The sequence below is a fragment of the Vanacampus margaritifer genome, chromosome 19 (assembly GCF_051991255.1).
Source record: "Vanacampus margaritifer isolate UIUO_Vmar chromosome 19, RoL_Vmar_1.0, whole genome shotgun sequence".
Lineage (NCBI taxonomy): Eukaryota > Metazoa > Chordata > Actinopteri > Syngnathiformes > Syngnathidae > Vanacampus > Vanacampus margaritifer.
Genome location: NC_135450.1, coordinates 16,837,065 through 16,858,893, shown reverse-complemented (window position 1 = coordinate 16,858,893; position 21,829 = coordinate 16,837,065). Strand labels below are relative to the sequence as shown.

At 42.2% G+C, this 21,829-nt stretch overlaps 2 protein-coding genes across 2 annotated transcripts; one reads left to right on the top strand and one right to left on the bottom strand.

Annotated features, from left to right (window-relative positions):
* Positions 1 to 8,100: 8,100 nt before the first annotated feature.
* Positions 8,101 to 11,927, bottom strand: LOC144039199 (protein c-Fos). The gene is made up of 4 exons (XM_077552266.1): positions 11,312 to 11,927; positions 11,040 to 11,210; positions 10,064 to 10,171; positions 8,101 to 9,979 (listed from the first exon to the last, which is right to left on the bottom strand). Exons 1-4 carry the CDS (start codon positions 11,426 to 11,428, stop codon positions 9,386 to 9,388), a joined length of 990 nt encoding a protein of 329 aa, XP_077408392.1. The 5' UTR covers positions 11,429 to 11,927; the 3' UTR covers positions 8,101 to 9,385.
* A 4,046-nt stretch (positions 11,928 to 15,973) lies between these two features.
* fosab (v-fos FBJ murine osteosarcoma viral oncogene homolog Ab) lies at positions 15,974 to 19,269 on the top strand. Its single transcript, XM_077552265.1, has 4 exons — positions 15,974 to 17,153; positions 17,610 to 17,837; positions 17,941 to 18,048; positions 18,225 to 19,269. The coding sequence occupies exons 1-4, from the start codon at positions 17,007 to 17,009 to the stop codon at positions 18,807 to 18,809; spliced, it is 1,068 nt and encodes a 355-aa protein (XP_077408391.1). The 5' UTR covers positions 15,974 to 17,006; the 3' UTR covers positions 18,810 to 19,269.
* The last annotated feature ends 2,560 nt before the right edge of the window (positions 19,270 to 21,829 follow it).

Genomic DNA, 21,829 nt, shown 5'->3' with positions numbered 1-21,829 from the left:
TCAGAGAGAACTTCTTCTGTCAATGGTGCAACTGTGTTCGCACACTGTGGAGAAATAGGATGAATATTTAGCATTTAAATCCAACGCGGCGGTCAGAGACTCATTTGAGCTCATAAATGTAAACGGCGCCGAATAGGTGAAATATTGCCAATTGATTGGACACCATCTCATTATTTTTCCTTACTTTTGTTTTGATTGTGCTACTCCGAAATGCATTATGGCTTCATTTGAAACCCTTTCAAAAATAAAATACATATTTTGCCCGATGAATACATTGAAATGTGCCCGGTTATGTAAATGTCTTCGCACAACTGCACGAACACTAAACATGACTTTGACGATAAGGAACCGATGCAAGACTCTCAGACACAATCCTTCCGCAACGCGCGTGTACTAACAGTAATAGGCCAGACGAGACAGCCGAACGCGAGGTTGCATCTGTCTCTGTCGGTGTGGCGTTCCAATATCGCAAAGTTGCGATTGGACTTCGCGGTTTTGTCGGTTTAAATCTTAACCGCGTGTAAAGTGAGCGCAGTCTGGGCTAGCGTGGAAGTTCGCTTGCCGTCATCCTGCGACGTGTTGACGTTACGTAACTCGCCTTCGCGAGCGGGATAACCGACACACACACACTCGGTGTTTCGTCAATTCCGAATAAAACCCACGCGAGCTGTCGTGTTCATAGAGACGAGCAAGGCATGCAACGGTTAAGAGCGTGTGAGGCAGCCGTCCTCGTGACACTTGTAACGACCGTGTAACAGGAAAGTTTACTAGTCGGAAAACATTTGCCATTCCGATGCATTGCAAAGCACATGGCGGCTATTATTTAACAGAAAAGTAGCCCATAAAAAATACTGTACATCGCGTACCTACTAACTACTCTTCAAGCCAACATGTCGATTTAAACAAAAAATAATACGCTAGCGACACAAGACGGCGGCGGGTCGCGCGCTTACCTGTTGTGCGTCCGAACAAAACAAACAAAAATCAAAACAATCCAGACGGGATGAGCGAAATATGGGATTCTTGCTCCCTCTCTCTCTCTCTCTCTTTTTTTTTTTTTTTTTTTTTTTTTTTAGGAGTAGGCGTCGGGTTCGGGGACTAGCCCGGCTGGTTGCATCAGCCCGCTTAAGTAGTGGGCCAGGTCTGGGAGAGCTCAGGAATGCGGAAGTGGCCGAGCCAGACGTAAGCGTGCGTGCATGAGAATAATGCCGGAGGGCGGAGGGGCGGGGCTGAGCTCGGCCGGACCCGCCCCCTAGCAACCCAAAACATACACAAGCCGGAGAGGAAAACTTTCGACGCGGGGACATTCCTGCTGCGCATGCGCATTGCAGCCTACATGACAAGACAAGCGGCGCTATCAGATGAGCTAAATGAGAGCGCAACAAAACAGTAGCCTAGCATGTTAGCAGATCCCTTCAAAAGTATTGGAACGGCAATGTCAATTCCTTTGCTTTTTGTTGTATGTTGAAGATGTTGATTTGGGTTTCAGATCAAAAGACGAATATGAGAAAACACTAGTTAAGTGGGCAAAACTATTACAACAAACATTATTAAATAAACCTCCTTTTTTTTTTTTGCTTTTTTTCTAGGGGTTTCTCCCTTCACTTTGCTCTTCAGTGGGTAAAATGCAGGCTCCGTTGGGTCAAGTCAAATGTATGGTTATATTATTGCCGGCATGAGAAGTGTTGATTGTTACTTCCTCTTTCATTCGTGGCTTTTATGTCGCATTTGAGAGGTTACACAAGAGTTATTTGACTGGCTTTTTTTTTTTTATATGCTTTGTTTAACCCGCGTTTGCCCCCCTCATGGGCCGAGTCCCCCACGCCGATATTGGTGGCGCGCCTCCTTCCATTGACTGGCACAGACGACGACCTCACATGCGGCTTGAAATCCTGTTATTGCAGCTGGCCCGCCGACTCCGATGCTATAAATCTCGCGAGGGGCATTTTTGCACTTGAGGCAAAACCCGCCGTCTTTGTTTGCTTTTCGACTTAAACTCTCCTTCAGTAGTATTTTGCTTGAGTCACAATTGGGTGTCGTTCGAGAAAACCTGATCTAACGTATACCTCGCATGTACTTCCAAGTGGCTTGAGGAACATTCCATGAGTGCAACTTTCGGCCTCTCTGCTTTCCTCTAGCGTTGAGAGCCGGCAAAGAAAATATCGCCGCACTGCTGTGATTCATCACGACGAAGACATTCGGTATTCGGCACTTTTCGCAATTTAAAACACTTCCCATGTGTCTTCATTAAAGCTCTCTGGTTTAAATCACTCGGGTTTGGGGCAGCAAATGCACAGTATGGCGTACATTGCCAACTTGGAAACTCTTCCCATCCCTCCAGCGACTTCCAAAAAAAAAAAAAAAAAACGAAAACGCTAGCAACAAATCGAGTGACTTTTCTGGACTTGCCAGAAGCTCCTGCAGGCTGAGCTGTTGCAAGAGCAACCGCGGATTTATTGAATCTCATCGAGCCCCCGTAGAGATTCGATTGTATTTTTTCACTCACGGAAGCAGCACTTCATTTCCAAGCGGAATTACGCTTTGTCAATTTGTGTCGCAAAAGGCACATTTTGCCCCACCTCCTCATATTGACGACTTAACTGAACATTTTATTAACTCTTTGACTGCCAGATGTTTTCAGAAAAGGGATGCTGTGGGTGCCAGCCGATTTAAGCATTTTTGACTGATCTTTCAAGGTCCACAGAAAATTATGTGTTTGGACTATGGAAACACACATGCTACCAAATGAAAGATTGGACTCTCATCTTTCATCAGAAAAAAAAGTTTGTTTCTACCTTATTCCGTTTTTCAGTAATCAACAATAGAAAATGGTTAGTTTCACCTCCGTTTTGAAACAAACGTCTTTTAACGTCTTTGGCACTCCTCCATAGGATTTTACTAAACGTTGTTTAACGTTTTTGGCAGTCAAAGAGTTAATGCCAGGCGGAATTCTTAAATCTCCAAAAATACAATTTTTATCAAGTCAAAACGACACCATTTTGCTCGTCACCAACACCAACATCGCGACAACAACTCGCTAATTTCATGTTTTTAAAAATTGCCAATTTATTGTGCTGCTGTTATTAATAAAATGTCTTGAACCCGTTGCTCGGATTCAAGACAATTCCTAAATTTGCTCTAATGCTACTTTCGAAACGTGCGGAAATATAACATTATTACAAAACAATTTAAATTGAGCATGTTTGGCGATACCAGATTTCCACGTCAGAGATGAAAAACGCTCACCATTTCAAAACATGTAAAGCAGAAGTGGGGGGGGGGGCATTCATTTCTATTTCAGACCATTAATTGCGATTTTTTTCATTTGATTGTCTTCACTAATCTCACATTTGAATCAACAATTTTGTCATTCTTTGCATCTGTGCTCAATTGTTCCAGCCATGTCATGCCACCGGGTTATTCCAAAAAAAAAAAAATAAAAAAAATCCCACTCTCTTCCCCTTTTTTTTTTCAGCTTCTAATTTGGCTCTGCTGTGATTTATGTCTCCCATCTGCGGGGGAGGGGGTCGTGTGCGTGCGTCACAGTCACTCCAAACATAGACGTGGAACACATTTCAGAGGTGCAAGCCAGCGGCCTTAAGAAAGCACAAGTGATCATCAAACCGGCCTCGTGTTCTCTCTTAGTGAGGACAAGATGTTTTTTTTTTTTTTTACATGAAATTGGCCAAAAGCCTCCGTTGGCTTTAGGACATACCGACAAGTTGTCGCGGGGCTCTTCCGCGCCGCGACAACGAGGCGCTCTAAAGCAGCCACGCCGGGCCGTCTGGCAGGTCCATGTGCTGGCTTTCAAATGCGACTTTCCCACCCACTTTCTGGCGCTTCCGCCTTTCTCACCGTGCCGTGCGTGCACTCATGGCTGACTACGAGGCGCTCTAAAGGGGTCATGCCAGCCGACGAAGCTGTTTTGGAGTGAAAAAATAAGTTCTACTCATTCTTAACCTTTTTTTAACCCATTCTTAGTGCTTAACCCAAATTATTTTTCGGAACATTTGTATTTTTTATTATTTCATTGTATCTCTTTTTTTTTTATTATATTTTTTAATAATTTTTTATGCTTTGTGTATTTTTTTCTCAATAGTCTTTCATGTAATTTGTTTTTTTTTCCTGTGTGTGTTTTGTGTGTGGCGTTTGCCACGTGATCCTCGTCACGTGAGTGTCGGCCTTACGAGCAGGTCCGTCATATTTGCTTCTCGTCTGGTCCGTCCGCCGGCCGGCGATTACGATGATTTTGAATGTCTTTTCTGCAGAACGGTCCGCTCTCACCTCGCCGGGAAATACCCGTCGCGCCAGACAACCGTCCTGCCCCGTCCCGTCCCGACCCGTCCCGACCCGACCTGACTCATCCCTCATTCTTCACCGCAGACACAATAAGGCAAGCGGCCCGTTTAATTTCCTTCCTTCCTTCTTGTTGTTCTCCTTTCGGGATCGTCTCAGACGCGCGTCCTGCCGTTTGCACATTTGAAAATGTTTTCATATTTCATAAGAGCGGCGACGGACGGCAGAATGGGAAGTTGGCAGGCAGCCTTGAAATGACCGACTGCCAGCTTTGCCAGACTTACAAACGTAAGCTTGCCAAGATTGGATGTTGAGCAAGAAGGAAATTCTAATGACAGAAACAAAACAAATGCTTCAATTCCAACTGATAACAATTCATTTCAAGTTTACTTTTATGTACACTGAAAAAATATATATAACACAAGCCAAACTTTTTCTAAAAAAAGGCCAACTTCTCTCAAATGTTCTTTGTTATCATTTGTGTTAGTGAACACTTCTCCTTTGCCGAGACATTCCATCCACTTCACAGTTGTGGCATATCAAGACACCGATTAGACTGAATTAGACTATTGCACAGGTGTTGCATTTCATAACAATATTGAAGAGAAATATGTCTTCCATTTTTAGTTCATGACAAACGGGACCAAAAACAAAAGGCTTGCTTTCATATTTTTTTGTTCCGATGTAAAACGATAAAATTAAGTACTGTACATTAAAATGGAGAGTTTGGAGTTCTCAAACTGTTTAGATTGTATTATTCAGAATCACATTTAAAAAGAAAGTCAAATAATAAAAATGTAGTCTAAAGGTATTTTTTTCTTTTATTAACTCTTATTTATTTATTTATAAAAATCAATGAACCAATTAGGTCATTTTAAAAATACACATTTTCATGAATGAATTGTAGTTTTAGGAAAAAGTCACACAAGAAATATTCTAGGTCTCCTGAAAGCATAAATGCTCGGTGAAAACACACTCAAAAATGGTTGTTATTTGAAGAAATGGTGTCCATCCTCGTCTGCTGACTTTTTCCACATCTCATGATGTCATCGTGATGCACCTCGCCGAGCGCGCCCGCTTCCTGCTTGCTCTTACATTCCCAGGGAAGTGCTATATTTACACGGATTAATCAATGTCACGAGGCCACGGGAAGACTTTGCAAACATGGCGGGGCGGGGTCACCTGACGAGGCCACTAATGCCAACGTCACGCCCGCCTCAAACGGATGGCGTTTGGCGTGTGCGTGACCTCGTACCGGTCGTGCAGTCAAACCCCGGAATCGCGGTTCATCATTGCCGCACCCGTAGTTCGCTGCTATGCTAGTTTCCGTTAGCTCATCTATGACATTTGACATAATATGTTAGCATTATGCTAACAGACGTTGAGATGAAATGAGGTGTGGGTTGAGATGGCGCATCCGTCCAGTTTGAAAACCAAACGTGGCCCTGAAGCGCAATCGTTTTCTCTGCGACGTGAGCTAAAACTGTACTTGGCAACTGTTTACAGCCAAACACATTCTGTGTGCCAATTTCATCACATCATGACATCACCATTAAAATTGATTGACTTCTTCTTCCACTTCCAATTAAAATGCAGCTAAAATAAAAAGCGATGTAGCAATGCAATTACCGTAAGGATTAACGATAGGCTCCACTAAGCTGCTGCCTTAAATGTCAGCATCCCGATGTGGGAATTTTGGCTCACTTCTTACAAGGGATATAAAAAGTCTACACACCCCTGTTCAAATGCCAAGTACTCCCGATATATATAATTTCAAAACATTTTCCGCCATTAATGTCATTTTTTGTGATTTTTTTGGGGGGCGGGGGGGGGGGGGGTAAAAAAAAGAACTGAGATCATGTGGTTGTGCAAGTGTGCACTCACCTGCCATTGTTCCATTTACCCCCACAGAGTTCAGCTGTTCTAGTAGGCTTTTCCCTCACATTTTTATTGTCCCGTCTTATAACAGCCACAGCCACCATTTTTTAAGAGTAGGGGTGTGTAGACTTTTTATATCTGCTGTATGTACATGCCTGCCTGCCGATTTAGTGAAACAAACCCACTGTGTGTCTCTGTCTTGGTCTCTGTCTTGTACTGTCATGTTGTGATGTTTGCGGCCTCAACAGCTGTGTGATGTTTTGCTGCTGATGCCAAGCGGAGGTGAGAAGCTTCTTGCTCCAGGACTGGGGGGGGGGAGAGGGTGGGGGCTTGGAATGGAGAGAAAAAAAAGAAAAAAGAAGCTATATGGAGCGAAGATAGCAAGTGAGTCAGGCAACATACACGCTGACAAGCTCTGTCCATCTTTGCTAAAAATGGGAAACTGTCAATTGTATAAATGTGCACCCACCAGCCATAACATTAGGGACACCTGTACAATGCCACGGATGTATTCAATCCTTGGTGACAAAGCACCCACATTCTGTGCTCAAGCAGAAGTACTAATGCTTAAAAAATGTAATTACGTTTAAAAAGCGCTCTGTTTTTGTACTCATTTGTAATATTTGGTAGCAAGATTTTGATACAGTACAGACAGTGTGGTTAGTATGTGGCTACCCGTGAAGGTTGTAGCGCCCCCTAACGTGTGTACGACCTACTGCGTTACTCAGCTCAACTCTCGGTTGGCGCAGGAATTGAAAGCTCTTGATCACACAGTAACCTTGAACGCACCATTCACGCGGCGTCGTGACCCCATTTTGTTCCCCTGTCTTTGCTAGCATCAAAACCCGATATACCGTAACGTGCGTCAAGTTGTTACGGAAAATGACACTTGAAATGATCGTCGAAACTCGCGGTTGTTTGTTGTTATCGTTCGGTTAAAAAAAAGAGAGAGAGAGAGAGAGAGAGAGTGAAACTCTCCCTGTTTTTTTTCCCATGCGGCAACGACACAGCCGTCGCCATGGGAACAAAACAGCCCCAGCCCTCCCTTCCCCTCCCCGTTCCAAATTTAGTCAACGGAAGTGACGCGTTACGACGTTCGCTCCGTGACGTCAGCACATTGCTGAGGTTGCGTTTGTGAAGCGCCGAAAAAGCGATGAATAAGTCATTACATCTTGCTCCTACTCAGAAATAAATTTTATATAATCCAGTTTCTAAATATGAATATGACGACAAAGGTTTTATTTGTGGAGCTTCAAGTTAGGGTGAAAATCGATGGTACTGTGTTATGTATTAGTTTATTCCATTAAATAATTGGTTAGTTATGAACAAATAACCAATTTTACAGTTACCTAAACATTTAACCTTATGGTATTTTTTTTTATTTGGTTCCAGTAATTTTAACCTTCATTAAATCATACAATAAAAAATGAGTGAGTTATTTTATGAAACTATTTGAAATAGTTAATCACCACATTTTAACTGTGTTTGTTTGGTTTTATTTAATCCAAAAATGACCTATTTTAACATATGCAATAAAATATATATCTAAATATACAAAAACTTGCATAGCATTTATGAGTTAATATTACCTTACATTGATATTTTTTGTTAAATGATTGGTTAATTAGTTCTGAATGATGCAATAAAAAAAATCTAAATAATTATTTTATTACTAAAATGAACTATTTTACATAGGCTTCTTTTTTTTTTGTCTAACTTTGGCCACAAATTATCCATTTTTTATATAGTCAATAAAAATATATATCTAATAAAGATAGAAAAATATAAACTAACATATAATTTGCTATTTAAGATAACATAAGCTAGAAATTGGTCTAAAAATGACGACGTGTATTCCAAATAATGTATTTTCATCTATCCATGCCAGCGACGTATCGTGACAGGCACAAGAATGAAACGCTTCAATAACATGTCACTTTTTTTTTTTTTATTTCTTGCCCTTTGTGTTGGATATTTTTCATACGTACAAAAATAAACTATGTCATAAAATATGTCCCGATAAAATAGAGATGGCGCGACATTCACATGGAAATGCGACATTTGCACGGCAAGATAAAACACGTTTCACGTCAAATGCTACACATAAGTAACCCTGTTCACGTTTTTTTTGTTACAACACAAGTTTGTCTACGGCGAGGACACGGATCGACCCAGCTTGACGTTACAGTGACGGGGATCAAACACGCTCGTTAAAAGTGATATATTTGCATGCATATCATTTCGGAGAACAGCACCACCGGAATGGAAGAATTCAGCTTTGCCATATCGAGTACATATTGATAGATATTCAACATTGTCATCATCAACACAAACACGCTACAAAAGGAACAAAAGGACAGTGAACCCCCGCTATATCACAGTAGATCTTTTTTTTTTTTATATATACTGTCTATTATATAGTACGTATTGTATAATATATGTTAACTACAATATATTTTTTCACAAATCAATACTATTGATCTGTCCTCACGTCTTCTGTTCTGTTTCAAGCATTACTAACCAGTTGGAAGGCTTGAGAACAAAACGTCAAGCTCCGCCTCTTCCCTGCTCGGCGGGAGCCGTGCGGCATTATGTCACCTCAAGATTGGAAAGTCGTTTTGTAGATGGCAACAAGTGGAAATAGGTTCGCTACATTTGGGTAAGTCCAAAATGCCTCATGAATGCTTCGGTGCAAAAGCCATGAAAGTGCACGCCGATTCTCTTACACCTCATTAGCTGGTTATAGTTTTATTTATCGTATCACTCAAAGATGAAAGACCCTTTTGAGAGATTTTGGAAACCGCGGTCGTTTATTTTGTGAGCTACCGCCAACGACAATATGGCGGCCAGAGATGCTTGTGTACTCTGTTCGTATTTGTGTTGCTGCCCTGTGTGTGTGCCAAAGAAGCTAATGCTAATTTCCGATTGCCGTTTCACATGCGCAAGCTAGCTGATATCGTTTGGTTGAATTTTCTTTTGTTTCATGGGTCAGTTTTAAGCTTAAGTATGTTTGAATGAGTTTGTCAAACGGATTTTTAGGGTTTGTTTTTTTTTAACCATTTTTTTCTATGATATATATTTGGGTGGGTTGGATAATTTTATTATTATTATTATTATTATTATATTCCCCGTGATAAACGGAGGTTGACTGTATTGGAGAGTATCACGCTGGAGGGATCATTGCATAACCTTTTGTTGTTGTTTTTTGCATTCACAACGCCAGGAGCGTCGGCGAGTTGAGACTGTCTTCCAGGCCGCCCTCCGCCAAGGCATCCATGTCGGCCATGTTGAAGGAGAAGACGGCGGTGCGGTAGTTGGCGCCACACGAATGGCCGGAAGACGCGGCGAGCGGCCCGGTCAGACATTCCAGGTCGTCGGCCACCGACTTGTACAAGGTTTCCCAGTCGGGCAGACACAGCGGCCCGCTCAGGTCTGCGATGTCGGGTACGAAGGCCCCGCCCGCTGCCTCCCCATCCTCGGACGGCGCCGCCTCCATCTCCAGGCTGGGGACCAAATCGTCCAGGTCGTCCCCCAAGCTCTCGTTTTCGTCTTCTTCCACGCTGGCGCACAGGAGGATGTTGGAGTTGCCGAAGATGGCGGCGGCGGCGGCGGGGATGCTGGGGACTTCGGCCATGGCGGCGCTTTCGGGTGACAGCATCGTGACGTCATCCCCGCCGTCCTCCTTGTCCAGATTACAGGAGGACTCGTGGGAAGACAAAACCTGCTCCAGTCGCTCCTTCTCCTTCAGGAGCTCGTCGATCTCTGACTGGAGGTTCGACTTCTCGTCTTCCAGTTGGTCCGTTTCCTAATAGAGGGGGAGAAAAACCAGCCATGCTCGTGTGCTCTTTGGAGATAAAGCAGATGATTTTGGCTGCGTCCTCTCACGTACGGCTTGCAGGGTGTCGATCAGCTCCCGCCGCCGGTTCCGGCACTTTGCCGCAGCAATTTTGTTCCTCTCCCGGCGAATCTTCCTCCTCTCGTCCTCTTCTTTGGAAGGCTGCACACAACAACAACAACAACAACAACAAATGAACAAATGCTTACATTCGAAGAAAAATGTGCATCTGTATTGCCATGTGGAAAGTAATCACATTTCAGCTCAAATTTGATGAAGAAAAAATATGCTTTCAAAGTTAAAACTCCACAGGTTTGTAAGACTTAAAAAAAAATAGTTCCCCCTGACTCTATCATAGATTTTTAACAATATAACCAAAACAAAACCGTCACGTTTGCTCTCAAGGTAACCAGCAAACGAGAGCACAAAACGCACCGTACCTAATGTTGTGTCCTCCCTTCTTCCGTGTCAATATTTGGCCGTCGGCAAATCAGCTTAATTGCGCATTAGCGCCACCAACTGATGTTGTTCTTCCACGAATGGAAACTAATGTGACTTGTCGCCATCTAGCGATAAGGCTCTGAAGTGCACTCAATTCAAATCAGGCTTGTATCTCAACACAGAAAGTCAGCTCGGCTCATATCTTATTATTAGTAGTATTACAATTATTATCACATTAAGAGCGATAACTTGTACTTTATTTAACCTTTTTTTTTTGTACACTTGAAAATGTTCAAACCCGTTTTTTTTTTTATTGCAATACTATGTAACCCGGGAGCAGATTATTATCATTTTCATGATTTCCAGTGGTGGGGAAATTGTTTTGGCGATGAGAATAAGAGCGGCTACATTTAAATCCATGCTGTGAATGCTAATGTGGAGACGCTGCAGACCCAGACGAGGATCATGCATGCATGCAGGACGTGCATTTGCGTGCACACGCTGTCCTATAAAAAAATATATTTAAATATATATATATATATATATATAAAACTCACGCACGACAGATTGCAACGTCCACATGATATACCTTGTCTTTGTGGCCTTTCCTGCAGCCGGGGGTCTTGGCCTTCTTGTTGGAAGGCGTCTGGCCCCTGCCTTTGGAGGGCGAGACGACGAGGGCCACCAGGCTCGGATGCGGCGCGCGCCGGCGATCCGGCGAGATGGGGACCAGGCAGTCCGACGCGCCGCTGTCCACATCCTGAACAACAACAAAAGGGGGGACGGACGCATTATGTGTCAACGTGTACAACGTGTCATCGTACCGATCATATGACAATGCCTGGTTTGGGTTCTGTTCACCTGTTCGTTGTCAGCTGCCGGTGTTGGAGGATGCAGGCTGCAGCCAAGACTGTCCCCGCCAGGCGATGCTGATCTGCAGCTGGATGACGACGAGTCCGAGGAATAATCCGGGTGCATGATTTATTTTCACTTTTTTTTTCTTTTCTTTTTTTTTTACAGAATCTATCAACAGAAAGGTAAGCAAATACAAATACAAATTTAGCTGGCGTTTGAAAGAGAAAGGAAGCGAGAATCCTGCAGAAAAGGGCTCACTTATCTTCCATTTGCCAGCCTGGATGAATGAAGTGCAGCGAGTGGCGAGGAGGACCCGCCTTTTATAGTGAGCTGGATTTTTATGAATGAAACGTACGAGAGCGAACCATTCGTCGGTGGGGACAAACGTAGCGATGCGGGGCTTTTGTTTTTTTTGTCAAGCTGGCACATGAATGGAACGAGCATCCATTCGCAATCCTTGCAATTAAAATGTCTTTTTCAAATGCGCATAATGGCACTAGAGTAGGTTTGTTTTGAGGTGGCACCCCCGCACCAGCACGTGAAAACGGTGCCCCCTCCCGTCCGAACGAACGACGTCACTTAATGCATGCGGCTTCGGCATCGCACTTGCAACGTGACCAGTCTCCAAAATGCAGCAGCATAAATAAATACATATGATCAATATATATATATATATATAGCAACGAGCCCTTTCTTTGAAGTAACTCTTAATTTTTGCTCTTGTCAGTTTGCGCAATCGTTTTATGCTTATGCAACGACGCACAGCAATGTCACGTGCTCATGATTGGTTTATTATTTTTTTTACTTCATTTCAAATGCAAGGTGCTAAATTAAACACAATTCGTGTTATTTACGTCTTACACATGTGAGGGGAAATGAGCTCCACCAAAAAAAAAAAAAAAAAAAAAGCAACAAAAGAGAGAATGGACCCTTCGCACCATATATGGCACTTCCGGTAAATAGGGGCGCGCAGGCAGGGGGCGCTTGAGACGCTTTCAGACGCAACAAAAGACCTCCGGGGTTTAATAATAGAACAATTGGCGTCTTTAATTGACCTCATTATTATTTACTATTATTATTATTATTGGCACTGCTGATCTAAACCTCGCCACGTGACCCACATTATCAAAAGGCAGAATACAAATAATTTAGGCAAAATACACAGAATGTTGAAAATGTAATACAAAAATATTTCAAGATAAAAACTGGGTGTCCCAAAATTAGGCGTTAGAATTATTTATGAAACATGAAAGTAAATGCATCGAAGTTTGACAAAACAACCCTGTTCAATTTGAATCATAAAAAAAAATAAATGAAAAGCCCGATGTATAAAATGAGGCTTTCAGTTCTCAAATGCTGTGGGCGTGTCCACTCTATGCGCCAAAACCACGCCCCCAACGCCACTTGGCGTGTAAAAACGATAAAATGGCGCCAGAATTCATCTGTTTTGATCAATCTCAGGAGGCGGCCATTTTGGACAATACTGCCCTCTGCTGTCAACTCAAACTGACGTCCAACTGCCCCCACGTGACTTAAATGGTCCTTGTTTCCCTCCTTCCATCAACCATCCTTTCATCTTTGCTACTTTTCTCTCTTCTCTCATCCTTCCTTCCTACTAATTTTCTTCCGTCCCTCCTTCCGTACAATCTGTCTCCTTCCTTATGTCTTCTGTTTTCCTTCCTTCCTTTTTACTTCATTTCATACAATCCATTTTCTTCCTTCCATCATCTGTTTTTCTGTCCTTCCTACTTCCTTCCTTGTTGCCCTTTTCCCGTCTGTCATCCATCCTTCTTCCTTTCCTTTCCTTTCATTCTTTTTCCCCTTCTGTCCATCCTTGTTTCCTTCCATCAACTCTCATCTCGCGTGCCTGCCTGCCTCTTTCCTCCTTTCATACAATCCATTTCCTTCCTTAGATGTTCTGTCTTCCTTTTCTTCCTGCCCTTCCTCTAAAAAAGCGAAGGTGAAAAAGTGAAAAGTGTCTTCCCGCTTGTGTCCCGCCCCGGCCTGCATGTGAAAGTGTTCCCCTGACTTCACTAATGTGATTTCTACGGGCTATTTTTAGGCCACTGGTGACGTCACAGAGACATTGAAGTGAAGCGGACAGGGTTCGGATGGCTGTTGTGTGAATGGAAAAGAATAGAAAGGGGGCCTCTCAGGCTTCCCGGCAGCCGCTGCCTCTCTGCCAGGGAGGGATTGGGCGGGAAGGGGAAAGGAGGGGAAGGGAGGGGTAGCGGTGGTGGTGCCTGTTTACTGGCACATCATCAGCTTGGGGGTCAAAGTTCAGCGTCTCCTAAAGTAGTGTGACAATGAGCCTTAGCACGAGAAAGAAGGCCGTTTTGAACGTCAGAACGTTTCTTTGATGTACGTACAAGTTGAAAATCCAAACAAATAAATGCCATAAGACGATAAGGTGACGTCGCGTGTGTAATGTGGCTACAATTATGCATGCATTCTTGCCAACCAAGCTCCCCAAAACAAAATAGAGGATGGTACGCTCTGCCGGTCTGCTGAGGTGTCCCATTTCAGTTCGCCCGCAACAAGCAAACACAGCCTTCCGCGCGCGATGTCTCACTCCGTCGCCTTTCTCGAAGCTTCGAGATGACGTCACCAAGCCCGAAACCCCGCCGGAGCCACAAGGAGGCTGGCTCGGTGTTTTTTTTTTTTTCTCCCGTCGAGTGAGCCGTCGCTATTGATATAAACAATCTCAGTCGCCCCACGAAACGCAGCACGTCACTGCCGCGAAAGGGGCGGGGTGTTGCCACGGCGACCGGCAACATTCGACAACAACAACCAGCGCGGGAAAGAAAACAGGTTAGAAAACAAACAACAGAAAAAGCCTTCAAGTTTTAACGTGAAATCGTCAACAATTCACACGCACAGCAGATGTTGACTTGTTCGGGGTTTGCCTCGTGGCAGATTTGAATCTTTCTCAATGTTTATACACGACAAAATGGAGGCAGATTACAAAACAATCACAATCGATTTTCATGTTTTTTTTGTTGTTGTATTATATTCTAGAGTTGTATTCTTTCTTTCTAATTATAGTAATGTTAATAATGTTAGGATTATATATTAAAACTACATAAAGTAATTGTAATGTGATTATCTTATGTATGGCTATAGATATACTGCTAATGAAGATGTTACAATCATTAAAAAAAACATTTTTTTTAATACTGCTACTACTATAGCCTTCTAATAATAGTAACACTAATATTAATAATATTAATGAGTTTAAACAAATATTTCTAATCTAACATTTGTGTTTATTATATTAGTAATATTGTTACAGTATAGCAGTACATATAAATAAATAAAATGTAAATTATTTAATGTGATTTTTCAATTCTTGTAAATGTATAATACTAATACAGTACTACTATATGACTAGTAAAAAAAATTTTTTTAGTATGTCTTATTTTTTAAGCTAGTAGCAATACTATACCAACACTGATAATGATAATTGAAGAAAAAATAATCAGTTCTCATATGATGTATTTGTTTACTACTAATAAAATTCAAATGTATCAAAAATAATGTAATTTAATAATTTATTATCAATTTATAAATTTTGCAGTAATAGAAGGACTAAAAGTATACCAATGCTACAACTAAAATAAGTATATTTTGTTTTAATTTATAGTGATCACTATCTGTGAATTCAATAATATAAACTTAGCAAATAGAGAATAAATAAATTCATATTTTTATGCTGTCACTTGTCAAACTGTGTCTGCACAGATCTCCGCATTCACGCTGGAAGCGTTGTATAACTTAATGATTGCGCAAGACTCGACTAACTGAGGGAGTTCCTGAGAATGAACGGCGCGATGACGCAACGTCAATTCCTTCAAACAATTGCGGTTGGTTGTCAAGAGCACAATGTCCTTGTTCCTACCTGCCCTGGAAGCAGGTTAGAAGGCAAGAGGTCAGAGGATTCCCTCCCGCCCTCTCTCGGAGAAACACATTTTGTGAAAGCAGGCCGGACTGGAAAAGTACTCTCGCACGCAATGACCGCCTTGTTCTGCAAGCGTGACACGCCTGTTGAAGAGAAAGGTACGAGCACCGCCTGGGGCCCTAGAACACACCACGTACGTAAACGGATGGCGTGATTTGCATGCCGACCTTTGCTCTTAAATCCCAGCATGTACAATTCAACAGACACGATTGATTTGCGACGCCAAACAAATTTGCCTTGGCTGTTCTCTGCTAGCTTAATGCTAACACATCATCAAAAGTGCCATGGGCAGGCTAAAGATTAGCATGACAGATAATGTAGCAATACTCCCACGCATAAATTCTTTATCCTCTGCAGAAAATGACCACTATTAGTGATGACTACTCTTCGTATTTGTCTGTAGAACTCTGTTATACTGCTCCCCAGTGGTCAAAGCAGGTACAGCAGAAGGAGCAGTGCAATGAATTGAATTAATGCTGCTCCGCAAGATCAATTTTTGACATTTTATTTCATTGTTATTCAGATTTCACTTCCCTTCATTTTAATGAGTAACTAAATATGATTTGAAATATATATTTTTTTATTTATGATGTAAGTCACGGAACAAATTAAATATGTTCTCTATTTACATATTTACATTTCTTGTCAAATACATTCACCAGAATCTTTTTAATATTTGTTAAACTTTATTGCAGACCAGTATAACAATAAACAAATGTTGTTTTTTGTTTTTATTTAATGAGATTTTCAAATATGGTCTCTTTGTTTCTTTATTGATGTTATTTCATGCCTTACATTAATATATTCATTTCCATCACTAGTGGTCCTTGGAGCTACTGACATTTAGGAAAACATGCTAACCACTATTCCATGAAACAGTCCTTTTGAGCCCCTTCAAAAGTGCAGGCATACGTTGAACAAAAGAGAAAACATGTTCATTATATTTAAAGAGTGCAAATCGAAACAAATATTCACGTTAAAAGATTTGATCATAAAATATTCACTGTTTGAGCTCCTTGTATATGCTTGTCTAACTATATAATACAATTTGAATGACTCTTAAAATAGGTCAATAGATGAACACGCAATTAAAAAAAAGTGTAGCTTGTTGTGTGGAATGTCCTGTGTTGTGCGAGCGTGGCATCATGTACTGGAGTTTTTGTGTGCTGAGCATTATCTTTGGTAGTTGAGGAGTTTTCACAACAATCTGAACGTTTGTTGTCTTACGCAACGTCACGCCGGCCGCCTCTCGGATTTCCCAGCAGAGCCCGCCCCTTTTTACAGGATACACCATATTTGGAAAATGACGTACTGGGGATCCCGGAGCGGAATCTTCCATTCCTCGAAAGCGGGAGGCACCTTCAAGCTAAAATATCCACTTTTGGTGCAGTTATGCTTTCAATTTCGATAAATAGCGACTATTTTGGGTGTTAAACGCATTTTAGGACGTCGTATAACACGATAGCTGACGTATTTTTCCGGGTTTGTGTCTTTTCCCCCACGGTGTCTTCCCCCCCCGCCCTCGTCGACGTCATACGAGCGGCCCAGTCCAAGACTATAAAATGGCCGCCAGCAGACTCGGCTGCCAGTTCACTCTCAGTTGCTTCAGCGGGAAACGAAACGATCTTTTGGAGCTGCAGTCTTTCAAATAATTTAAAAAAAAAAATCGATTTTGACTCACAAGCCTTTGACGGCAGCGATTTGGATTTGCTCACGTTTGATTTTGCGAACCGGGATTTTCCGATGATGTTCAACGTGTTCAACTCGGAGTGCGGCGACTCCTCCCGGTGCAGCAGCGCGTCACCGGCCGCCGACAGCAACAGCAACGCCGGCTACTACCAAGCGTCCCCGGCCGGGTCCTACTCTAGCATGGGATCGCCTCAATCTCAGGTACGCTTTGCCAGCCAAGTCAATAAATTGGTCAAGAATAATCACAACGTGGAGCATGTTAAAAATGTTTAAATGTATAGTTTGGTAATTATCAGGCATTACGTACTGTCTCTATTAGAAATAACCACTGCCTAAGTATCTTGTCTTTAAAAGTATTATCATCTTATGCACAACACATTGTATTTTGAATCTTGATGTAACTGCAGTGATAAACTTGTGCATAATAGTGACAAACACTGTTTTATTTTTATATCATCATCATGGTAGTACTTTGAGCGCTAATCATTTATTTATGTGGTTTTGGTGCAATAAGTTTGACAACCACTATAATAGGATTGGAACAGGATGAGGGTCAATGCAACTCCACCATGCAAAAATTACATTGAATCCCAAATTTGTCATCATTCATCCTCATAGAATTGTGCTGATGATTTTTTTATTTATTTTTTCTTGCAGGATTTCACTGAGCTGACCGCCTCGAGTGCCTCGTTCGTCCCCACGGTGACGGCCATCTCCAGCAGTCCCGACCTGCAGTGGCTGGTGCAGCCGCTCGTCTCCTCGGTGGCCCCCTCGCACCGGGCGCACCCCTTTGCCTTCAGGCCCAGCCCCGCCTACCCCAGGGGGGCCGTCAAGGTGTCGGCGTCCCGACCTCACAGCACCACCAAGAGAGGCAGGACGGAACAGGTGATTATTTTTGTTTTGTTTTTCTCCTCGAAAATCAGTTGTACGACTCCTCGTCGTTGGACTCGTGAGTTAACTTTGTGTTTTGATGGGTTTTTTTTTTCAGATTTCGCCTGCGGAGGAAGCAAAGAGGACAGTCCGCCGGGAGAGAAACAAGCAGGCGGCCGCTAAATGCCGCAACAGGAGGCGGGAGCTGACCGACACGCTCCAAGCTGTAAGTATCTCGCTCACTTGCGATCACTCGGACTTCCCAGGCAGAGGTGATGCTAGCTAGCTAGCATCAGGGGCTAAAGCCAAACTGTGGCAGGGTTTTTACTTTCTGGACATGGATCCTAGAGTGCCAATTTCCCAACAAAGTTGCTTATTCCTCGCCTCTTCTTGTCTTGTCAGGAAACAGATCAGCTGGAGGACGAGAAGTCCAACCTTCAGAACGACATCGCCAACCTCCTGAAGGAGAAAGAACGCTTGGAGTTCATCCTCGCCGCCCACCAGCCCGTCTGCAAAGTCCCCGCCGAGCTGGTCTCGGACTTCCCACCGGCTTCCATCTCGCCGGCCCGCTCGTGCGTCTCGGCCGAGCCCGCCGTCTCCGCATCCAACTCTCTCTTCTCCGGCATGTCGGCCGGCAACGTCAAACTGAGCGACCTGGACGCCTCGGCGCTGGAGGAGTCCCTCGACCTGCTGAGCAAGACGGAGATGGAGCGCTCGGTCCCAGAGGTGGACCTGTCGGCCTCGCTGGGCGGCGCTCAGGACTGGGAGCAGCTGCACCCGTCGGTGACCAGCGGCGACTTTGAGACGCCGCTGTGCACGCCGGTGGTCACGTGCACGCCGGCGGGCACCACCTTCACGTCCTCCTTCGTGTTCACCTTCCCCGAGGCCGACGCTTTCCCCGGCTGCGGCGTGGCCCACAGGCGGGGGAGCAGCGGAAACGAGCAGTCGTCCGACTCGCTCAACTCGCCCACGCTGCTGGCCCTTTAAGACACGTGAAGACCCCCTCGGAGGAGGACAACGAAAAAGACTTCCAACAGAGCACAGCATCCACATCTCCATGTGGGAGATGACAGGGCTATGGACAGTTAGGAATCCATTGACCTGCCTTTTGACATTGTAGCACGTTTCAACTAATACCACCAAGTAATCTACAAGTTCTTATACGGTTTGTTCTTAATGGTGCTACATAACTGAGCGTCATCGTCGTCGTAGTGTTCCTGTCCACTTTTAGGAGCAATAGTTTTCCGGTTGTGTGAATGTGAAAAAAATCCTGTCCTCAACTTTATAATACATATGAAAGTTTTCTGTGAAAACAACACAAGTCTTTATTTTTATTTTTAAATTAATTTATGAGATTTGACTATTTTTTTACAATGCAAGCAAACAAGTCAATGTGAATATTTGTAAGATATTGATGGAAATAAACTGTCAGCGCTATTTAAATTGACACACTGTGATGTGGTGCTGTTTGTCGTGCAGAACCGCAAGGTTCAATTCTGCTACCTGACTGCTATGGAGGTGCACCTGACCTAGTTAGTCTACATTCCCTGCGTGTTTGGGATCTGAGCCATTTTGAATACAGAACGATTCATTAGGATAAAATTTTTATTTAATTTTTAATCACAAAATAATCTCAACGTCTCATTTAAAAATGAGGGGAAATGATCCATAAATGATAAGATTTTATCAAAAATTATTTTTTTATTCTGTATTTTTTAGGATACATTCTTGTATACCAATTTATTTATATATATTTTTAACAAGTAATTAATCATTAAAATAATTTAACTTTCAATATTTTTGTGTATTTTTTTATTTCTCATAATTTACTAATGGGTTTATTAGTCTTTATTTAGCACTATTTAAAAACATCATTTAGCAATTTTTTTTTTAGTTACGTTTAAAAAAATAAAACTTTTTTAAATATAGACTAAAAAGCATTTTAATATATATCGTAAGAGGTGTTCCTAATTTTTCTACCATAACAAACAGTAATACATTAAAGTAAAAAAAGACATTTTAATAATAACTTTATTTGTATAGCTCCTTTTAAAACAAGTGTTTTCAAGGTGCTTTGACAACCCCAAAAAATCCCGATCATATAAATCAAACAACTATAAAAGAAAGTAGGCCAATCCTTACATAATACGCACATAAACAACTGTTAAATAGCAGTAAAATGTTTGACACAGCTTGGAAAAAGATAATATAATTGTTCAATCAAGTTTCGAAAAAGGACGAAGAAAATATTTGTTGAAGTTTTCCACTAGGTTCTATTTGTTCCGTCTGTTGCCAAGGTGAACTGTGCCACAAGGCACACAACTCTGACGTCAGTGTTTTTTTCTACTCGCATCGTTAGCGCGGTGAGATGACGTCACACTTCCGTGACCAAATGGAGACTTGGAACGAGCAGCTTTGGACTAGCTTTGAAAACATACCGACTGCGGCCGCAAAACGCATTCAAACGCTTTTCGCCTTACGTCGACCTTCGACTTTATTCGCTTTTCGTGTGGAAATTGAACTCAAGGTAACAATGAATCGTCTTTTAGGGGGAAACACACGGGCACGTTCGCGGCAGGTTGTGTAACACACAAAGAGGATCCGAAAGCGGCGTCGCTTGCGTCTCCAGTCGACCACAAAAGGAGCAAGAAAGTAAAAAAAAGTCACTGGAAAGCGTTTCCTCGCTTTCAAAACATGAAGCAAAACACACCGCAGTGCACTAAAAGTTGCTTCACAATGCACAGAAACTGCTAACACGTGCGACCTTTCAGGAACTAAACAAACTCACGATGTCCAAAACAAATGTCACTTTTGGCATCGATATTATTTAGTGGCACATTGATAGAAGCACTGACCTACATTTACAACCCAAATTCCAGTATTTCTTCCATGAAAAAGTTTTATTACCTCAGCAGTCTTATGAGTATAATTTTTTTTTATTTTTGGGGTGGGGTGGGGGGGGGGTCCAATCATGTGTTGCCATGTCAATCTAATCTGCTTTGTTTCAAAAGACATTGTTTGAAAATAAATACAAATTAAACTTGGAAAGATGGAGAACTATGTAGTAGTCAGTTGTGGAGAAGTTAAGCATTCAATATTGTTTTTCTCCATTTTAGGTTTCCTAATTTTTTGGGGCATGTGGCAAAAACAGTGCCTCGTGTTGGACTTGGGCCCTGGCACCGGCCGCCTCTGTCCCACTACGTAAGAACTTCGCTTGTGGCGTGACAGCCTTAGAGTGCCTCATTGTCGACCATGAGTGCACAAAGAAAATAAGGCAGAAAATAAACAGGTAAGATAAAAAAAATTTTTTTTTTAACTGATTGACTTTAGAACGCCTCGTTGTCCTCGCAACGACCCTGTTGGATACATTCCAGCTACTTTAAGCAGATCTATTTTCACAGCTCAACCACGTTGTTATGTGTATGCATAAGAAAGATGCTGGATGAAGTAGCATTTTCCCAGGTTGTTCTTGATTTGTTAGATGGACAGTTGACAGCCGAGTGGGCGTGGCTTCGGTGCATTCTGCAGACACGCCCACAGTGAGACAATAGTTTGATTTTCTTTTTTTAATTGCATTTTAAAAAATGTTTTTCTTTAGTTTTATCCAAAATCATAACTAAAATGTTTAGATTCTATTTTATTATTATATATATTTTTTTTTTACATTCTTAATTATTTTTCTTGAGCTTTAAACTTCAAAAGGTTCACCCAAAATATATATATATTTTTAAATATGTTTACCATGTGTTTAAAAAGTATGTTTTAATCAGTTAATAGATTGTTGTGCGCTCTGTGTGTTAAAGTAGCAATTGTTTGAAATATTCTTGCTAATTTCTGTTAGCCCATCCATGACGTTTTACATTACATGTTAGCGCACTGGCACAGTTAGCCTCTTATTTGGAGATGTGCGAGCAAAAATGGGAAAATGCGGCAAGGAATGTGTTTAAAAAAAAAAAAAAAAAAGTTGAAGTAACCGATAAAATAGCGTTTGCAAATTACGCAAGGCT

Coding starts and splice junctions, on each gene's coding strand:
- LOC144039199 (XM_077552266.1), bottom strand. CDS start 11,428: ATGCACCCGGATTATTCCTCGGACTCGTCGTCATCCAGCTGCAGATCA. Junction 11,211..11,311: donor CGGCAGCTGACAACGAACAG/GTGAACAGAACC, acceptor GTTGTTGTTCAG/GATGTGGACAGCGGCGCGTC. Junction 9,980..10,063: donor TGATCGACACCCTGCAAGCC/GTACGTGAGAGG, acceptor CCCCTCTATTAG/GAAACGGACCAACTGGAAGA.
- fosab (XM_077552265.1), top strand. CDS start 17,007: ATGATGTTCAACGTGTTCAACTCGGAGTGCGGCGACTCCTCCCGGTGC. Junction 17,154..17,609: donor TGGGATCGCCTCAATCTCAG/GTACGCTTTGCC, acceptor TTTTTCTTGCAG/GATTTCACTGAGCTGACCGC. Junction 18,049..18,224: donor TGACCGACACGCTCCAAGCT/GTAAGTATCTCG, acceptor TTGTCTTGTCAG/GAAACAGATCAGCTGGAGGA.